The following is a 22,769-nucleotide window of genomic DNA, read 5'->3' as shown; positions in this document are numbered from 1 at the left end:
GGTAAAATGAGTAAGCATTAAAGGAACAACGGAGAAAACGAATACTCACGATAAGAACAACAGTAACATACTCAAATATTGATTGATTGATAGTTTATTTTACTTCGCTCTTCTGCCACTTTTTGGCTAACCGCGAAGATGAGGATGAGTGATGATATGATGAAGGGACACTTACAAACACAAATGCCGGGATTCGCTGTGCTAACGACTCCATTACGGAGGCCGGCACATATTAAAAGAACAACAGTGAAAATGAATAAGTACAGAGAACAACAGGTAAATGAGTAAGCATCAGCGTAAAGGAATAAACATGGAAACAACAACAGTAATAATTAATACAACCGTGAAAATGAATTCAAGATCAAAGGAACAATAGATAAAAGACACAACAGCGAAAATGAAAATTACAGAAAAGATTAAAACAACGAAAACAAACATGTCAAAAAGACGACAGCAAATGGAAATAAATGCTAACGTAACAATAGCGGACAAGAATTCAATGTGCAAAATATTGTTTGGCGCACATACACAAACACCATTTTACTTTTGATAACTTTCCTGATACTATACGTGCATGGGGGGATCAGTAGAACGACATTCCTGATGTCCGATACCAAAATATGATAGTTTTTGCATCACCTCACAAGTAATTGGTGTAACAACAGGTTAGCGATTTCTGTCACCCTTGTCGTTCTTAATTCACATTAAATTAAGGAGATTCTAAGGTTAGGATGGAGGCCATGTTGAAAATGGCGACTGCAGAATATGGATAATTATTGTTCGTTATCATGCAATTAAATACATTCGGTAATAAAGGAAATTTCGCATGTGCGACACATGGTAGATGGTCAGCGCACAACTATGAAACTGCAGTAATCAAATGTACGAGTTGAGTGGTTTTTTCAAGTCCAATTTATGCGCAGTAAGGCTAATCGGGACTGGACCTACGGTTTAAAGTGGGATCCGAACCACTGTGCCATGTGCCTCCACCGGGAATCAAATGTACGAAATGTACCTATTATTTGTAGAGCTGAGTCGATGCCGGGTCCGCAGCGAGACACTTTGGAAGAGTCTAATTATTCTGTAAATTATTCAAAATTCGAAATTTCTTTTCATTTTGCACCGGTTCTGTGTGAAAATTGGATTTTGTGATTACATATTATGTATTTTAATATTCTGATGTAATTTTTGAATATTTTATAGTATAATTCTTCGTAAATTGATGAAGAATACTTACACACTAATATCGATCAATATTTAACAACTTTTAATTATTATAATTTCCAAGTATCGGTATCCGTATGGGTATTAGTTCAAAGCGGTATGGGCTCATGTGTTTTAAGTCCACACAGAAAGGCTAATTGGGACTGGACCTACATATTAAAGTGGGATCCGAACCACAATCGAACCGGGGACCATTTGTCAAATTATTTGTTTAACATTAAGTGGGATTTCGTTGGTGTGATAAACAAATAAATGAATATGAAGATATCGACGCAAACGCACGCATTAACATAGAATTCGTACGCATCATCCTGCGTGCAACTGCGGCAAAACCACGTCCCGGGACTTGCCCGTAATGAAACGCATTCCTCCATTCCCAGATACAGGACCATTAAACAAGAGGATGGGTTCATGCAGTTTGACGAAGCGCAATTTTTCATCCTTCATTTTCACAGACAATTTTTTTTAATCATGTTCAACAACAATTAAACTTTTCGCGTTCATTTTTTTTTTTGACGCGTTCAAATTACTGAAAAGCGGCGGTCAAGTAATTCTCCCCTTAATGCGTATTCGGTGACGTTATCACGCACTGCTTCGTAGGGATCATTCCAATTAGTGCGTTTGTCAGGGAGAGACATACGCATCCATCCTGCGTAAGCTTTATACAGTTCGTCTGAGTTTGTTGAGACCATAGACAAAGTGTGCATGCGCCAACTGGACGAGTCCAGTGGCAGAATGAGGGTGACTGCTGTTATCGGAGCGCAGTCGGTTGCCTGCTACCGACAGAACAGGGTTGTTTCAAACGACCTGTAATAACGTAGCCGTTTTATAACATTTATAATAAACAAATGAAATTCTGATATCTACAGTGTAGTTTCACGTTATTGTATACCTACTTCTGGGTCTGTAAGGGGAGGCCTTCTGGTAACGAGGCTCTGATGTCTGGACCTATGGCCAGTATAATCATCTATAGGGATGTGTGTTGTCCATATATGTGCTGAGTGCCCCTTTAAAGCCTCAGTTCCTAACATGGGTGAGGAAATTTTAGTCCTCAGAAATAAGTGTTGATCTTAGTTACGCTAAGGGACTGGACCCCGCAAAATAACTAAAGCGTTGACGCACCCAACAATCTTATTTCAATCGATCAATCCCTTTCGTACGAAATAACGTAAGATTAGAACTGGCAACAAATAAGTTTACGCATTCCGAATTTAACAAGAACTCTAAAATTCACATGATGTGCAGTTAAAATATAAAAAATTACGTGACATGTTTCTATCCAAAATTTTCTCAATCAGTAGGGCTATAAAACTACAACACGAATCCATTTATTTTTACTGGCAAACAAAAAGCTATCAAATAATTTTCGAAAAAATTGTACTTTTCTTGTTTTATGCAAATTTCCTGTCTCTTTACGCCAAAGATGATTAAGATAAATAACGGTTACATGAACTGATGAAGCGACACTCACAAACAATCATGCACAGCCTGGGACTCAACCGACAGGAATTTCGAAAATATTATTGTTGACGGATCGCATCCTAGTGATGGGACAAAATCTTTCAATATAAAAGCAAACGACTGCGTGATTTCGAGTAGGAAAAAGCTAATTTTCTGCTCCTTGTTCACAAATTACAACCTCTATAGTCATACATGTTATAAAATAATAAATAGAAGCTTGATGCTTAATCCTGACACAATACAACTTGTTTGCTCTTTTTAATTTGCGCACCAGAAACATACACAACACAAAAAACACGACAACCGAACACAGCTACACTTCCATCAAAGCTGTATGCTACAGAACAACACTGCTGCTAGCGTTTGGATTCAGCGTTTAAGAAAAACTTCTCAGAACTTCTCTGCACACCGCATGCATTGACAACTACACACATTTAGTACCGCTGGCACCCTCCAAGTACTCTACAGTCTATCCGACAATCGGCCAACACTGAACATATGCGCATCGAGTAGGTACCCCACACTCACATCTAACCTTGTCTAAACCACATATCGTGCGCTGCTCTAGGTTGGAACGTCCTAGTTCGCATGCAAGTCTTGCCCCCACCCCTTTTAGTGTTTACTAATTTAATTATTTACGTAGCTCCAACACTGACGAAAGCCGCTCGACATTTAAAATTTTGTAAGCTTATTTTATGTTGAGAAAGAAAAGCATAGAAAAGGAACTGGAGGAAAGACCTACCTGGAACTGTTGCATAGGATAGGCCATCATACCACCAGGCTGCTGCATTGCCCCTTGGGTCATCTGCTGACCAGGAATTTGTGGTTGTCCTGGCATCCCCTGCCAAGTGGCAGGAAGCTGCATCCCCATCCTGCAAGGAACAGAAAAAAATGTACAAAAATTCATAGTCTCTCTCTCTCGAGGAAGCAAAATTCATGTTATACAGAACTACAGAAACAATTTCAGGTCTTATCATTAATGCGTGAAACTAATAATATTTTTGGATTTCAAAACTAATTAATAATATTTGTTACATAGTCTTTCAAATACGAAAGGATATATTTTACTGTATTCTCAGGCTTACAAATTTTTTATAAATAATACTATGACATTTGAAGCACGTCCAATTTTGAGTTTCGAGGTTTTGCTTTTAGTCCAAATTTATGCACAGACAAGGACTGGACCTAGAGTTTGAAACCACCGGATATCGAACCCGAAAACTCTTGATTACAAGGCGACGATGTTACTGATACGCCATCGGAGATGCCCTACCCTGATTCTCAATTATGTAAATTGGAAAAGTGCTTGTTGAGCGTGCGCGCACACGCGCAGAATTAGAGACGTGCTTTTCATTTTCTTATTTAACTAAAACAAAATAAATCAATCAATCCGCCTCTTCATGTAATCGTGACGACGAAGATGAGGTTGATGAATACGCTTGAAAAGAAGCACGCATGCTGGCGTCTCTATACGGACCAGGTCAGCGAGGCGACGTATTCACATTATTGAGAACTCACTGTGTACATACGGGATGGAAAAAAGAGACTTAGGTGATTCATACGAACATAAAAAACTTAAAACGATATAATTGATAATAAAAGGAGAAAAAATAGAATAATTAATTAATTAATAAGCGACAACCAACCTTTGCCCGGGCCGGCGTTAGATGCGATGGTGTGATTATTCGGTGTAGAGCAGCTGAACTACAACCTATTGATAGGATCGAAAGAAGAATGAATAGCCAGCCACCGTGGCGGAGTGGTTAGCACATCGTGCTACGACGCCAGGGCCCACGGATTCGAATCCCGGCCTGGGCATGGATGTTTGTGATTGTCCATTCATCATATCATGACTGATTCCCATCTTCGCAAATTAGCCAAAAGTGGCACAAGAAGCGAAGTAAAATAACGCAAATCAATCGAAAGAAGAATGACACTGGAATTTAGAACGCGCCCACTACCACACATATTTTACAAAATATTCAATATTCATTTACTGTTCAGATTTTATTTCTAAGAATACTCTCGAATTTGCAAACAAATGTTTACAATGTAAACGTAAACTTTACATAGTTCTGGAAAAACTTATTTTCCTAACAATCTTGAAGAGGCACGTGGTCAAAATTGTGAGGAAGGTGAAGTCCGACCTTTCCGGAACCAAACCGTTGCTAACAAACTAAGTAACAACTTACAAGCACGTTAGAGGAACATTATTATTATATGTACAACTCCTGTAATTTGACATGTTGATCTGCTATAGGCGATAAATAATTATATTGGCTCCAGAAGTTGCAATTAATCCGAAAATTACAGAGTAACAATATAAAACGTGAGAATATAATTCCCAAAGATTATGCGGGTCGGAAACTACCCATAATGTGGTTTGTTTATTGGTTTGATTTATTTTACTTCGTTTTTCTTACACTTTTGGTTAATTGCGAAAATGAGGGTGAGTGATAAGATGAAATTGTCGAAGGGACACTCACAAAATCCATGCCCAGGCCCGGATTCGAACTCTGGAGCATAATATGGAGATTCAAGCATGATTTCTAATGTGACGTAAGAACGCAAACATCTTCAATACGACAATATTTCTGAAACCAAGCCAGCAATACCGTCGTTCTTGATTTGGCTGGCACTAAACTGCATTTTCATGGAACTCCGTGTTAATTTAGAATAATGCGCTGGGACAGCAACGGATTAGTGTTCGAATCCCACGTAGGTATTTGTTCTGTCGATCCACTTTGTCGTCATAACCATTCTCTACTATCGAGGTTAACATAGTGGTAAAATATCGCGCCGTAACCTCATGCACATCTCAAGCACAGTGGAGGTGATGTGATCACAACCACGCTCCGACTGCCTTTACCTCTGCGTGAGCCAATCAACCTGAGATCATCCACCCCGAGAATCGAACCCGAGACGTGGAAATCAGACCTGCTTGCAATTATATTTCTCCATACTTTGTACACCTACTCATACATATTCTCTACCACCTATCCTAACACGGTCTACTCGCAATTACAGAAACACACATGTAAGGAATAAATTTAGCGGTTGTAATTTCTACATCACTGAATCGATTACACAGTTCCGGGGGTGGGGGGATACATTCGGCCTGGCTACTTGCTAACTTACAGCAAAAACGAATTTCTCCATCCCCGCCCCATTCATATCTGCAAATCAAAAGTTAACAAACACACAGGCGGCGGAGTCTGCGCGTAAGATGAACCCAGCCCACAATCCTCCCCATCTTTCTCGGATGCAAGCGTGTTTTCAGCCCACCCCTTCCATCTAGCGGACTATTACCGAATGAATTCTTTCCAGCTCTGGCTTGCGTTACCGTCGCATGCAGATATTTTCGCCCGAAACTTCGAACACGACCTTCTCTAATGCAGGCCAACGGAAGTTTCCGCTATTTCAAAATTCCAGTACGAATTTCGAATGATGTTCCTGGACAATTCTACCTACACTCCAGCGTTTCTCAAGCTTCTGTTGAATTAGAACTATAAATTTCTAATTGTTTCTAGACTTGTAAGGAACGCTTTCCTAGAGTTTTAAGAAAAAAACTCCACTGTCTAATGAAGTGCAAGTATAATACTACACTTTATAAGTGTCCTATAATTTTTGTTGGACTTTTATGATTTTTATTTGACTCACCTTTACGGTGACCTACTAGCCCTAATTTCCCGGGAACTCCCGTATTTTTTATCCTCCCTGCTGCCGTATTGGCATTCTATTTCTCCAGTATATTGCATCAACAATGAAGATTGCGAAATTTAAATTCATTCACAGTTCGGTGAACCGTACAAAACAATTTATTCTCAGTATAGTTGTAAAGAGTTTTTGAAATTTGCACAAAATAAAAATGCTTGGTTCTAAAGCATCAATGGAGAAATACATATAGGTCAGGATTAATGCAAAATTGTATTATTTTTTAACTTTATTGTGAACTTTATGTTATGTATAAAATTCAAATTAATTCTTTTGTTTAATATTATCCATCCCATGAACACCTGCCGAAGTGACGCCGCACCGCAAAAAATTCCCAAAATTTGTGGCGTTTAAATCTCCTGTAAATTCAATGCCGAAAGTTGGAAATCTCCCTTAACTTCATGGTCACCCTAATCACTTTCGTGTATATAATCTGTGAAAATAAAATATGTTAATGGCAAGCTCGGATCCGTCCTGCGTGGTTGCATACATACAAGATCAAACCTACATTATTCGCTTTGCAACGGGCGAAACGTTACCAAGAAAAGATGATTGCTTTGATTGCCCTTTACGGGTGTGTAAGTTTGTCGCTATGATAAAACACGCGTCACTGATATCTAACAAGAAAAGAAGTAAACTCACCCCATGTACCCTTGCTGATATCCGAACTGCCCGTAGGTATAGCCCTGCATCCCTTGCAGAAACTGCCCCTGCATCTGCGCCGCCGCCGGATAACTCTGGGGATACCAATAGCCCATCTGCTGACCATACGCGTAGGGATACTGGGCTCCTGTCAGAGGCTGCAAAGAGAAAGCAATACAAAGTGTCAATGGAAAGCCAATAAGTGGATTCGTAATATATACCGACAGATGTATAATTCTCTTTTCTACGTACTGCTTGATTTGTATAATAATTTCTCTTGCACATTATTGTTATTGACAAAATTCAATGCATAACTGCTTTTTTTTATTTGTGTTTAATTTACTACATTGTTATAACTATAACATTAATCAAACTAAGAACAAATGTCTGCAATGACCTTAATTATCACTAGGGGCAGGATAACTGTATACATATATTTATATTAAAAATCTAAAAATATGCATTGAAACCATTGTAATATTTAACATCAAAAACTCATATTACCAGCATTACCGTCATATTTTCTTAAAACAAATTGCTCAAGTCGAACAAGCATATCTCAAACACAATATTTAACATATTTATATTACTTTCCAACACACGATTCCCGTACAGAAAGGAAGAACAATAGTTTTCAAATTTTCAATTATGAAACTTCCCCAGTTATTGCGTAAAAAAACAGTGTATTGGTTAAATGATCCTTCTACTTCGCGCGTTTTAATTGGTGGACACGTAAACATGCACAAATCTTCTCGTGTGTACTCAATTTTCAAGGAAATGAAAATGACATTTAAATATATGAACTTATAATGAAACATTTTAGGTACAGTTTGGGATAAAACGACATCTCACGGATTTGATGAGAAAATGCTAATAGAAAAACAACCATGTAATTCCATAATTATGCGGGCCCTACTTGCCACTAACAACTAGTACTTAGAGAATCTGAATTTCTCTAAAATACCTCTACAAAGCACAGTTTTAATAAGTTACTTTGATGTGTCTGATATACATTACGGTTTCTAGCGGCAAATGAGCGCAGGATCTGAAATGCTATGACGTTTTATCACTTAACATTGTCTCGAATCACGGAAGGCTAAGGTTTGTTTATGCAGGTATGAACCTTGCAGCATTAATGAGATCATATCATCACTCATCGCCATCTTCGCCAAAAGTGACACAAAAAGCTAAGTAAAATAAAAGCATTATCAATCAATAATCTTTCCTTGTCATAGCTGTGCATTCCTGAAAACAATGCAACATTGGACTCTGTATGTCTGTCTGTTTCGTGTATCATCATCATAGCTCGCGCGCGTGTGTGGATGTGTGCTGCTATGCCTACTACAGTTATGTACACTGCTGGACAAAAAAAAACAACCGGACATCTTAATATTTGACATCTGAATTGCAATTACTTATGAATTACGCTCTCAGTTTTGTAGCTTTCTGTAACTGTTGTTACAGACTTCGAATCAGAAATTATGCGTTATCACAAAAAATGCAAGTGCCCGTTTTTTTTGTCCAGCAGTGTACATAACTGTAGTAGGCAAATTGAAAAGAAATTGTGAAACGCCCGCAAAGCCTCGTGGCACTTAAGTGTCCTTTCACAATTGGAAAAGCAAAATTAGCATAAATTGCCAATTTGAACACTTACTGAAGGCGTCACCTACACTAACACACCAACAATGAAGCAATCATTCAAAAATAACAATAAAAAACCAACACAGCACGTAACTATAACAACACCAGATGCCAAACCCGAAACTCGAACTAGAGCATTAAGGATTGATGTACCACGAGCAACGGCGGTTGTGTATCTATAGAGAACGCGTTCAGATTACCCAAAACATCCACGAAAAGGGCGGCACGCGGTGCAAATGCAAACACAACAAAGTCGAGGGTCGCGTAAAATATCCCCGAATCATTCATTCCAAAAACAAAATTCCCCATTAATTTAATTCCTACTTGTTTTTTCCACAATGGACGGCCCGGTGATAATACGCAGCAGACGCGAGGGCGAAAAAGCGAAGCGGTGGACATTTTGCATGTTCTCCCAACGAATAGCCTATTACTATTTTATCCTGCGGGACGATTGCCCGTATCAGATTACAGTTTAATGTATCTGTTTCGCCCTCGTTGTACTGCATGAATAACGTTCGCGCGTAATTCCACCGCGGGGTCTCCTACGTCATCAACAGGCATGCATATAATTCCCGAAATTGCAAAACAAAAGGAAAAAAAGGGGGCATACTTATCTATGGAAATGTGGCTGAAATATGAAACTCTTTGGCGCGTTGCGGGAAAGTTTGAGCGTCGCCTGAGGACCGCTACCTCTAAAAAAGGTGGCTCTTGATGAGCAAATACATATTATTTACAGACATTTTATATTATGTGCACGTTAATGCTTGCGTCTTTACAACCGTAACGTTGGTCAGAAATTCTAGTGATATCTTGTTCATCCATCCATACACGGGGATATTTCTGTATAGTATTTCTACTCATAACAATAATACAAGTGTGTGCCCCTTACCATAACTAAAATATAACATAACTATAATATCGGGAGGACTAAAAACATTCTTACTTGGGTTAAAAGCTGAGGCTGTAAAGGACAAAACACAGGACTACGAGGATTATACTGGACCGGTCGCCAGAGCCTCAAAATGGAGTCCAGGGTGTACTGTGTGGAAGTATGGTTGACAATTGGGTGTACTGTGTGGAAGTGAGGTTGACAATTGGGAGTACTGCGTGGAAGTGAGGTTTACAATTGGGTGTACTGCGTGGAAGTGAGGTTGACAATTGGGTGTACTGCTTGAAAGTGAGGTTGACAATTTGGTGTACTGCGTGGAAGTGAGGTTGACAATTGGGAGTACTGCGTGGAAGTGAGGTTGACAATTGGGTGTACTGCGTGGACGTGAAGTTGACAATTGGGTGTACTGCGTGGAAGTGAAGTTGACAATTGGGTGTACTGCGTGGAAGTGAAGTTGACAATTGGGTGTACTGCGTGGAAGTGTGGTTGACAATTGGGTGTACTGCGTGGAAGTGAAGTTGACAATTGGGTGTACTGCGTGGAAGTGAGGTTGACAATTGGGTGTACTGCGTGGAAGTGAGGTTGACAATTGGGTGTACTGCGTGGAAGTGAGGTTGACAATTGGGTGTACTCTGTGGAAGTGAGGTTGACAATTGGGTGTACTGCGTGGAAGCGAGGTTGACAATTGGGTGTACTGCGTGGAAGTGAGGTTGGCAATTGGGTGTACTGCGTGGAAGCGAGGTTGACAATTGGGTGTACTGCGTGGAAGCGAGGTTGACAATTGGGTGTACTGCGTGGAAGTGAGGTTGACAATTGGGTGTACTGCGTGGAAGTGAGGTTGACAATTGGGTGTACTGCGTGGAAGTGAGGTTGACAATTGGGTGTACTGCGTGGAAGTGAGGTTGACAATTTGGAAGTCACCCCTTACACCCCTATTTCTAAGTTTTTGGTCATTCAATTAATGATAAATCATTCCGTTTAATTTTATTAGTGCATGTGTCGTTTGGTGTAACAGTATAGGGCTTGCGGTATACAGCTGCGCATTATTAAAAACCGAGATCACGAACATATTTATCTGCTATGTATTTGTAAAAGAAAGTCGTCGGTCATCAACACCGTGAAATCACTGTCTATTTCGCGCTGCTTCAAGGCCACTTTATGGTTAATTTCGACGGTGAAAATGAAATTTGATTGGATGAAAATGATGAAGGAACACTCTCAAAGTAATGTCCAAGGTGGGAGGCTCGATCCAGGAACCTACGATGACGAGACTGTGAATCGAACACTCCACGCACTTGGCCACGTCTTGAGTTTGCCCCGTTACCAATTTCATCGAAGAGGCAGGGAAGCAACGTAAGAGAGCCAAAAAAGCAGAGAAGGGCAAAAAAGAACAATCGCTATTAATGTTACCGCATCCAAATCGCCTTAAGTATTCTTCATACATATATATACATACGCTGAATTACATGTTATGTACGATGCGTCGGCGTCCATGATGCGTTACCAAGCCGGATGATCTTTATATTCATTTAAGCCACAGGATTGGTACTTCTGTTCACACAGAAAGATTTACAGCAGGTCGCTGTAGAACAAATGCGAGCAAAGATTGAATTTTGAAAGTTAATCCTATCGGTGCTGCAACCACCACAGCACTGCAGCGAAAATGGTTGTATAAGTGACAGGATAATTAGATTTGCTGAAAAAATGGTAAGGTCTTTTGCTTACGTCAGTGGTCTGTAACTTCTGCACAGCAATTTTCTAGAATGTGGCAATATTGTGTGGAACAAATAGGAAAATAACTATGATCCACGCTTACGACTTGGGTAATACGCGAAAGAGGAGCTCGTAAAGAATGTCGCCGCCACCAAGACTGGTTCTATGAGGCGAGATTCTAATCGTGCGAAAGCCATAGATATGTATTCGTCTCGTTATATATTCCATTAATTAATCCCCCCGTAGCGATTAAACCAGACAAGATGGAACAACAGCGTAAAATGACCCAAACACAAATAGTAAATGTGGTTCGATACGTGGTGAAAGCATATAGTGGTTCATATCCTACTTTAAACTGTATTTCCAGTCCCGATTAGCCTATCTGGGCAGAAAGTGGACTTAAAAGTACTACAACTCAACTCGACTAATAGTAAATGTAAAAAATGCACCATATTGCATTTCAAATTACAACTCCCGTTCATTTCATCGCAATGATATGTATATGCAGTCCTAGTTCAAACGGACGATCATGACTTTACATACTCGATGAAAAGATTGTCAGCAAACTGATTTTCGAACCTAGAGCAACTCATTTCGCAACGCTCAGGGGCACAGCGAGAAGCATCCGTAACCTTTATACTAAGTATACGTTTATGAACCAAAGCCATACAGGTTCATATCTTTTTGAAGTTAACCAAAGTCCACTTATTTAATTACAAACAACTGGCTACTTTCCAACACAATCTTCTCGAAGTTCTACCTTCCAGCAGGCACTATCTACCAGAAAGCTCGAGCGGTTTGAGTAATTACAGACTTTTGTACGGTTGTAAAAAAACAATTTTTACATTTTCGTGCTCGCAGTCGAGCGTCCGTCCCCGCTAACCCCCCCCCCCTTCTCCGCCGCAACCAACATATGTGCACGGACACATACAACGTCAAGATAAGCCTTCATACATGACACGCACGAGGCATGCACAGGACATTGTGCATTTTTGATGAGCTATCGTCCTGGTGCTCTTATCATGTTCCCGTTATCGGGAAAAGGCAAGGGACGCGTCACGCGCGCCGCCTGGCAGTGGGAATGTGGCTCAGGCGAAGTGGCTGATGGGAGTCAACGACCCACGTGCTCGTTTGGATAATTGCTGAAATGGTAAAACACAGACCACTAAGACAAAACTTCAATGGGTCGATATGTAAATGAACTGTGCATACGCTGGTCCCGAGTGCCACTTTTTCTGAACATAAGTGTACATAATGCGCGATTACTGCTTCAAATGTACACGTGCCTGAGGTAAGAACATTAAATGTCCACGTTACAATGCAGGAAAGGTCAAAGCAGATTTAAAATGTAAGTTCTGATAAGGGGCTTTCTTCAAAACAAAAGTTTGTAAAGCATAGGCAATCTTAAATATGTTTAAGTGATCCAATTTTAGCTACTAGGCCTATTTTAGTAACGCAGGTAATGCATTGCAGTACACAGAATTTCATTTATGAATTTTAAACATACTTACGATCGTACCAAGAAAGACCGCGGGCAAATCACGAACTAAAATTAGACAGTCATTTGTTTACTCATCTCGCAGTCACAGCAGAAGAATATATTTCCCTTCGCGAGCCCCTGTGTTGCCATATTGATAACTACCCTCACTTGTTTCGCTGTCAAAATTTAACAACGTTAAATATTAGATCTCTGCTTTTACTGTGTACGTTTTTCTGCTTAATGATATATATATGGCACTAAATATAGGTGACGACAATTAGTTGAAGAATGCCGCATATTCTCGCAACGCAGGTGCAGGGTTACATGGTAAGCAGCTGATTGCATCACCCACGCTCGTTTAGGGTTTAAAATTCGATGAAAGCGCCAGAGGGTTTTTGCTCAAACTACTAAATGAGTTGTACAGTTCCGCTGTTAGGTACTGAAACATACGCTAAAGTTCTTCCACCTTGTACCGTATCCTGGAAAACAACGTTCCAATGTTCATTGTCTGCTGATTTTTACGATCATTACTCGTCTGCTAAAAGGTATATAATTTAGAGAAATTTTAAGGTGGGTTTCGAAGTTTCCATCACAACGGCAATTTTTCTCCCTGTCTGTACACTGCGTATAATTAGTTTTCCTGACTATACACTGCGTATAATTTGTATTTTGTATTGAGCAAACATATTCAGTGTTGTAGTACGGAGAATACCAATATATTTGTACAGTTACGGGTTTTAACGATTCCATTGGGAGTTAATGGGATTGTTACAACCCAAAGTGTCTGGGACACTAGTATTGTTGAAGGCATTCTAGACTTAAGCTGAACTAAAATACGAACAAAAAAGAACACTCACTGTCTCCGGTGTTCTAGTTCTAGACCTAGAGTTGGGATAAGTGCCAGAGTTTGATCAAGCTTTTAAAAACCGTTGAATGTGGAAAAAAAAAAAAACAGTAGCAAAATAGAAGGAGGCATTGCAAGCCTAAGATTAATTGCAAGTGGTAAGATATTGCACTACACTTCGGATCTAACTATGCTTGTTCTCTAGACAATAAAGAGTCGGTATTAGACAAAGATTCGTTTGAATAATTAACCACGTCTTCTAGGTTATTCAATGTTGACTTTTTTAGTTCTTGGGTGATTGCGACGATGAGGATACATGTTGAAATGGCGATTGGACAAACACAATGGTTTGAACCTATTCGTTGTACGTAATCCGCTGACTGGATTAAGGACCAGTGGAATTTTAATTGCGACAACCAGCAGCTTGTGAAAGTTATGGACCGAAAATCCGTGTGTGGCCTAACGTGTTGTTCTTCCTTGGCTTGGTGACAGGTCGACAGCTTCTCAGCAAATCAGAAGCGATAATCGAAAAACACCGCCAGCTAAACAATGTTGTCACTTTTCAATTTCATTCTCACATATTTCGTGTGTTGTTGAAAACCCCCATTGTTTGTTGTGGTGGTTGTAGTGTTTAGCGTACTACACATTTGTACATGCATGAGCACCCTCGTTTCCCTGCAATGTGGGGCTGACTCAGAACATAGCGTGGTTTCCGCTAGAAAGGCCAACGATCGCCCAACGCGGGAAGGCTAACACGTGAGACCAAACTCTTGCTAATGAAAATGAAACTAACTGTAAATACTTACACTGACTTGCCCAGTGGCCTGAGCATTGTTAGGATCCCCTGACTCCTTCCCCCAGGAGCACTTCACAGTCTGGCCGTTGATATCCGTGTTGTGGACAGCAACAATTGCGTGCGTAGCGGACTCTTTTGTGGAGAATCTGCAAGAATGAAAATAGAAATTAGCCAAAAGTCAAATACAATGGAAGGGAAAAAATCCTAACACACAAGTTGAAAATTAAATCTATTTTTGTATATTTAGATCTAACAGTACCCAATTCATATGGTGACACTAGAATCACAATAGTAAGAAAATGTACTATTTCTGCTATATTCAAGCTCCTTTTTGGCAGTTGGGAGAAGACTATATAATATCCACATGATCCAAGAGTGGTTACTGAAACTACACCCCGCCCCCCCTGGAAATTTTGCAAATACCAAACTGGCTATATTTATTTTAAACCAACTACATGCACAGAAATGCTAATCGGGATTGGATCTACGGTTGAAACTGAAATCCGAACCACTATGTGCTTCCACCGGGTATCGAACCCTTGATTGCAAGGACGTTACCACTACGCCATCGCGGAAGCAGCTATATTTATGAAAATGTGCAATACTATTTTTATTTAAAAAAATTTGAGACACCTCTGGTACAAATGATCACTTCTTCACTTTAGAATTAATTTCCCATATTGAAAATTATGATACTACATTTATGCTAAGAGGAGAGGAATGGATGGTTCGCAACTAGTGATGAGGAGGGGCTCACTTTTGATGAATTTATTAATAATGAATTTGGAAATGTAACGCATTGGAAAGGAAACATTAAGCTGGAAATCATGTAGGTTGGCACAAAATGACACTCGTCGTCGCCTTGTAAACAAGGTGTCTTGGGTTCGATACCCGGTAGAGGCACATGGCACAGTGGTTCGGATCCCACTTTAAACCGTAGGTCCAGTCCCGATTAGCCTTACTGTGCATAAATTGGACTTAAAACACCAACTCAAAACACAATGACATTGTCTTAAAGTATACTGTTACACTGCTTAAAAGCAAGTGACATTCATAAATAATTAATGTTTTTTTAACATTTAATTTAAACATTTGTGTGGTTCAGGTTGCCTTCCTGTTAAAGGTTCAATCGCCCACGTGTGTGTACTGAAATTCACTTCTTCTCGTGACTGTACATGCGAGAACGTTGGGTAATAACTGCAGGTTCTTAATTTAACGTCGCTTTTTGGATTTATTTTCGACGTTGTCGTAGAATGACTAATTCGAAGAGTCCACAAACTGAACAACTAATTACGCGATGCAATTAAAAATGCACGAAAACTCTTGTACGTCATGATGACAGAATTCATTTCGCTTCCCTTGTCCTCCTCCCCCTCTTGATGTGTGTGCCAGAGAACCATTTTGTCACGTGGCCCTGCAGATTGAAGAGGTTAATCAAAACAATTTGACCCGGCCCTGTAACCCGACCGGTTTCGCGTCACCCGACTACGTAGTTCGCTCACCTGCCGATAGATGGTTCCCGCATGCACGTTCGTCCCAGCCGACCACCGGTAGATGTCCTCCGCGTCGAATTTCACTAGCGTGGGAGCTAATCGCTTACCAAAGCAAGTTAAGGGAAGCTTTTTTTTCTCGATCCACGTCGAAAGCGGTAACAACATACGTATCGACCACAGTGTTCAACAATCGTAAGCAACAGCTAAATATAGCGTTAATTATTAGTTTCAAATTACGTTTGGCCTGGTGGGATGGCGGAGTGTGGAGTTTATATTTAGTGTCTAGGCATTACGAGCAGATTCTCGACGTATTTCAACGTACGCACAAGTAGTATAGTTGCTTAAATAAGAATTACACCGAACTCGGCCGTATGTACTGGCGTCAAATTATTGTGAATGGAGCTATTGATTGAGTGACTTTACTTCGCTTTTCTGCCAGTTTTGGTTAATCGCGAAGATGAGGATGAGTGATGATATGATGAAGGAACACTCGCAGCATGTCGGGATTCGAACCCGGGACCCCTTGCGTCGTAACACAGTGCTAACCACTCCACGGCGGAGCTCGGCAAAATGGAGCTATCACGTCAAGGCTCATATGTATTGTACATTCTTAAACATTTACAGCATTGTATTCTTCACGACTTCATTGGCAAATAACAATTAGCATAGACAACGCTGCTTCTATAAACTTTAGTTATTATAGATTACAGAAAATTAAAAAAAAAATATTGCGCTTAAAGGTTTGTTAACATCATTACAGTCAAATTAACTGACCGTCGCTGTTTTGTGATCTGGGATATACATGACGCGCTATATGCAGATGACTTATTTTTTCCATATCATCTGGCCATACGCGGACTAGACTGTGAACAGCTGAAGATTGTTAGAGTGATCTTTGAGGATTATTTTATGCTCAGACTGGCCAATCCGAAAGAATCTGAAATGGAATCAGAACCGTCGTGTAATTGAGCCCCCACCAGTAAAAGGGTGCGGTGTACACTACGCTATTGAGAAGGTCCGAGGAGCGGGGTGGGGTTCAATATTTTACCGACACACATATGAAAAAAGGTCTTTAGAAAATGTTGAGTCATTTCACCCTTTTATTAATGTTATTATTGTCAGGATAGTTAGTGGTTATTCTAATGATTGATTGAATTATAGTACAGTAAAACCTCGTTAATCCGGACTAATGGGAGGGATAAGTTGACCGGTTTAACGAAAGTCCGGATTAACTGAAATAACCTAAACAATAGTATAAAGTGCATTAAAACTCCGTTTATAGCAAACAAACACACGTTTATTAGGGAGTATTTAAAGGGCATAGGCCTAAATACACTATACAGTACAGTAAAATGTAAAACAATACGACAATGCAGTACGTACATACGAGGAATGCGATTGTTGAATTCTAGCCACATTTAAAACCTTGCATTCTGCTTTTTTTTGGGCCTTTTACCTGTCCGAATTAAGCGAAGTCCGGCTTAACGAGATTTCACTGTACTTACGTCACTATTTTGACATTTTTGGCTAATCGTGGCGATGAGGATGAGAACAAAGACCACCAAAGCCGGGCCGCAATTCGAACCTGAGACTACTGATAACTGAAATCAAATTGTGAAGTAGTAATAGTTTCCTAAATATAGATTTGTCACTTTAACAGTTCCACTAAGAAGCTTTGTTACAGTTAATATAGCAAACGAAGCTGTTGACATGTGTAGAAAATACATCCTGGCGTGATCGTTGTTCTGCAGAGGAAAGCTTTGTAACTAAAGATAAAACTCTGCTATAAACGGACTCCTGTATGTGTGCGGGTGTACAGTCACGGACACTTCTGGGTTGTAATGATACCATGGAAAGTCAATGGGAGTGTTACTATCCAGAAGTGTACGTGACTGTACAATATACCAATATTACATATATATTGTGGAATAATGAAGATACTGTTGTCGAGATAGAACCGCAAAGTACATAAATCGGCAGCCTTTCAACGATCTAATTGAGCTAGAGTATGTTTGGATATTTTTTCAAAAGTTCTCATCATCGGTTGTTGCGATTGTGTATGCAGGATCACAATAGTTTCTTCAGTCTTAAGAATATTTCTACTGAGTTTTTAACAGTTTAACTCCCAGGCCGAATTTTGCATTTTCTTGTGGGAGTCCGGAGTTATTTTCATGATATTTATAATTATTATGCACACGGCCTGTATGATACACTTTCTAAAATTCCTCTCCCCTAGGCCGTGTGTATAACAATTATATATACACCCCCTCTAAGCCCCGCGACAGGTTAAGCTTGCAGCAACTTTTCGCATATATAGTCCCAAACGTACGCGCAGAAAATAGTTCCGCTGCAATACTGCGGATGATCTCACTGTCTGTGATATGAACAGATCAGCGGTTAAGGTGGGACTGGCACGGGGATGCTGAGTGCCGCTCTACAGTGGATTGATATATAAAACCTGCTGCAAACTTAACCTGCCGCGGGCCTTAGTAACAAAGTAGTGCCATACACGCTGCTGCAGGTTGTGTATCAATCTGAAACACATGCCCTGCGACAGGAGACTCCGTGTGTGTCAATTTGATACACCTGTGTATTAGTTTCTTATATTCAAAGAACTTGAATATCGGAATAACGTTCATTCTATTCGACATACCTCAAATTTTCTCCGAGAATGCTGATTAAAAGGCGGGGAAAATATGAGAATTGTGCATCAGTGTCCCGGAACTGTGAAAAATTCCCGAATTATTCGATACCGCAGAGTTAACCGCCCGCCGTACAAGCGGCGGCGAAAACGTTATGCAGTTAACTTTTGGTCTCGCCATATAAGTTTCCGGGTTCAAATCCCGGTCTGGATGTTTTTTGTGGGTGTCCATCAGCTTCATCTCTCTGTTGCGATTACCCACAGTAGCGACGTAAATTAACAAATACGGGTCATACAGGCACACTACTCTTTCTCCGGGGAAGTGCAGGATAGAGGTAAAACATAATTCTGTCTGAAAACGCCCCATCCGAAATTTCGCTACTGCAATTACAGCACAATAAAACATCCCTGCAATAAATGGCTTGAACGCAATCTGGATGAATCACATAAAAAAAAAACCAGCAACAAATCATGCCCCTCCCCCTCTTCCCAAACGAAATAAAAGGGTAGAAAAAGAACACAAACTGGGGCAGCCAAAAGGTATATACCAGCTCTGGGACAACGATACCCCTCTGCGTAATGTGCATGATAATTGGACGACATTTATATCCATTTGGGTTTGTACCGAGTGGTCATACAACGGGTCAATAATGACACGGTGCGATGAACAAGATATGGAGCGATCATCGATCACGTGACTGTGTCGTCATGAACATTCCACTAGGCTGCGACCTCTCACCCTCACCCCTTTGCCCTTTCGGGGTACGAAATCGCAATTCCAAGGGTGTCTCGATTTAGTATTGCAGCTCGTTCCATTTTTTAATTAATATAACTGCTACAATTTTTTTTCAGATCGTTTCACATACACTGGCCGCAACAATACACTTTGATATTTCGCGATATGAGAGAAAGATCGTCAATGTAGAATAACGAACACTTTTTTTTTTAATGTGAGTATTTATTAACTCCTGATTTTTCTATTCAATCTTTTATAAATTAATCCCATTCTGAGTAACGCTGGTAAGCCGTGAACCGGAGTTCAATAACACAAGCGATATTCAAGAGATCATCATCTACATGAAAGTCTATCCTTACATATTATGCAACGTGCCGAATTATATCGCAAATTGGGTTGACGCTCCACAAGGATACGCTGGTTCTCTAAATGTTTATATTTGTGCTGGAATAGCGACCAGTCCTGCACAGTGAACCCTCAACGACTTTTACCAGAAAGGTCACTGGAATGTATATTAACCTGGCTCCGCAAAAACTCCCCTAAGTCCCAAGCCCACTACGAAGAAACACAAAACAATCGAACCTCTTCCGACAATCTTTTGTATTTTAACATTCCTTCCACATCTCTCTGAAGCAAATCATAAAAAAGATCTTAAGTTTCTTTCCGGCACTGTGGACACAAATGTATAATTCTAGCCGTTGCACTGTTCCGAAGTTTTCATTAATCAACGCTCGCCCAGGCGTGATGGAAGCAGTTTAAAAGTTTCTAACATGCGTCGCCTTATCATGAACGTGCAACTCTCCGATTAGCCGATAACAGCAGTGCAAAACTTAAGTTGTACGTCTAAGTGCACATTATGTTCCTGATGGAGTGTTAAAATTCTTCGAATTCTACGGCAAGATTCGAATAAAAAATCGACAGATGCTATGATAGATCAAGAATTAGTAGAACTTATCAAATTTCACGCTAGACGGTTATTTCCTCACCATTACAGTGACCCTGGACCGCATGTCAAGACTTGCCATGTAAAATTCGATTGTAATCCACGTTTTAACTGTACTGCCAGAAGGGATTTGTTTGTCAACGAGTGACTGTATTTTCGAACACTATATACTCACTCTGTACCCTTTAACTTGCTGAAAGGAATGGCGTGATTGTTTACTTTCGAACAGCATTTTCTCACTTTGTACCCGTTAATTTGATGAAACGAATGGAGTGACTTTTTACTTTTGAACCCTCTTTACACACACCGTGCATGTTAAATTGCTAAAAGGCATGGAGGCATCGTTTGCTTTCAAATACATTTGTCTTACTAGCTGAAAGACATGAAGTGATAATTTACTTTCGAACTCAGTTTCCTAGCTTTGTAGCCTGTTAACGTGCTGAAACGCATGAGTCGACCGTGGGAAGAAAGTCACGAGGCATGAGCTTTTTTTCCATTTTTTTTCCCGCAGAGATAATTACAGGAATTAGCGTCTCGCGCTAGCCACGAATTTATCACGTGACCCAAGTCATCAGAAAGATATTTTCGCCACGACGCTGCTTTCCGAGGGCCGGGACGAGGGGGGGGGGCATTCGTTTGAAAAGGCAAAGTAATCCATTTGACAGTGTGCAATTTAAAAAATGACGATCCGGACAAACAAGGTCAATCACACACAAAGAGAGTGAGAGGGTATTTATATTTTCGACGCGTGAGAGAGAGAGAGAGAGAGCTGGCTGTTGCTCCAAGAAATTAATCCTGCAGGAGGGAGTCTGCGCGGAGGGAAGCCATATTATTTTTGACACGAACACAACCAAGGTTAGAATATGAATTACGACCTCTTTGTTGCTTGCTTTAGCGCTAATGAATATACTGTATCAACGAGCGAGTGCTTCGCAACACGAAAATACCATTTCGTGCTTTGTGATTTCTCATGTCTTTCAGCCGCGATCATGCACCGTAACGAGTGCCTGGGGGAAAGTGCTTTCGGGCGGGTAGCGGGGGCCGGGAAAATGCAAATAACTTCTTGCGTTTTGGAAAACGAAACGCAGGGAGGAAGACGCCAGGTTAAAAAAACAAAATTAAGCCGTACGAAGGCTCAAAATCAAGCAATTGCCCCCCAGGTTACCACGAAGCAAAGGTCAATTCCAGGAGTCTGACGAGACAAAGGGAACACAAAGGAGTACATACTGACGGATGTCAGAACGTAGGCTTGATTCTGGAATATTAGCAAAATTAGATTTCGAAACGTTAATTCCGAGGAAAGAAGCAAGAGACTGAATTTTTAGTGGTAAACCATAAAACCACTAAACAATAAAAGAGCACAGCACAGGAAAGTGTTGTGAACAGATAAGTCATCAATATGTGATTGCAAGGCTTTGAAAGTGTGGTTGATTTTTATCAATTGAAATTCTGCGAAAGAAGAAATTATAGTTATGCGAACCACACGATGAGTAATGCTCCTCTCGTGAAGTAGAATCTCTATATTCGAAAGCAAAGATGTGAAGAGATGGATAAAGTGCTGTATCCTACCAAATTCAGTATAAGCAAAATGAGATGAGCTTCCACGAGGAAGATAGGAATAGAAAATACTTCTCAAAGATTGTTCTTTCTAGGTGTGATTAGTGATTATTGATTCATGTTGAGGTTTTGGACTTTTAAGAACTGTTTTAAGTTCCTATGTTTCAGATAGGTTTTGTCTCCTTCCTCAGGGTACTGTGCATATTTCTAACTAGTCATTAGCAAGTAGTCTCGAAACACATGGGGGCAGGTGTCGATATGATATATGATGTAAGACGTTTGGTGTTTTTCTGAGCAGGCAAATACGACATCTAACAGGATAAAATTCTAGTATAATTCCCGGTTTTCAAGGTGAACTTCCCAAAAATTCAAGGGTACTAGCACATGTTTTCTCTATTTCAACCTTACGTAATACCGCCTCTCACTACCCACACACAAATATCTTAACAATATATAGGGTATGTGTGATCCCAATGAATCCAAAAATTCTAATCCAATTCAATTAAACCGTATATATATTTAAAATATGTCATTTAAGGTGTGAGGTTGCCATTTCACATACTCAGACTCGAAATACATCTACAAACACAAGTCCCAAATAATATAATCTACGAAAAACTGTTAATTGTACAAGAATTTCAAACTCAAATTTACACAATCAGCTTCAAGATATCTTGCAATAATCGTCCGTCTGTTCAGATAGATTGCTCTGCAAATGACACTAACAAAGCAAATGGATTGAGAGAATTTTGTTATATTTTCCACGCAGTTTTGTTTTTCTTTCTCGATGAAAATAAAAACTAAACTGTGAAAAACTTGTCTCATGGCATTTATATCTAAATATATAAAAATTGATGTATGTGTGTGGGTGTGTATATTTGTTTGTTCCGGCATAACTCTCGAACGCATGGAGCAATTTCAACCAAACTTGGTACACGTATCACTTGCAATCTGGAAAGAATACTTTTCGGGTAAGACACCCCTGGCACCCCTAG

At 40.1% G+C, this 22,769-nt stretch overlaps 1 protein-coding gene across 15 annotated transcripts in view; it reads right to left on the bottom strand.

Moving 5' to 3' along the window:
- LOC146004042 (nucleolysin TIAR-like) overlaps window positions 1–22,769 on the bottom strand; it is a 1,204,848-nt gene that overhangs the window by 18,862 nt on the left and 1,163,217 nt on the right. For all 15 annotated transcript variants that reach the window (XM_083142629.1, XM_083142628.1, XM_083142630.1 and 12 more), the window contains 3 exons: window positions 14,415–14,550; window positions 7,042–7,199; window positions 3,428–3,557 (listed from right to left, as the gene is read on the bottom strand). In XM_083142629.1, the coding sequence (XP_082998755.1) occupies window positions 3,428–3,557; window positions 7,042–7,199; window positions 14,415–14,550 (424 nt within the window). The remainder of the gene's footprint in view (window positions 1–3,427; window positions 3,558–7,041; window positions 7,200–14,414; window positions 14,551–22,769) is intronic.

The sequence above is a fragment of the Lepisma saccharinum genome, chromosome 21, assembly GCF_977018435.1.
Source record: "Lepisma saccharinum chromosome 21, izLepSacc3.1, whole genome shotgun sequence".
NCBI lineage: Eukaryota > Metazoa > Arthropoda > Insecta > Zygentoma > Lepismatidae > Lepisma > Lepisma saccharinum.
Note: the sequence above shows the minus strand (reverse complement) of the source record. Positions and strands in the feature narration are given on the sequence as shown.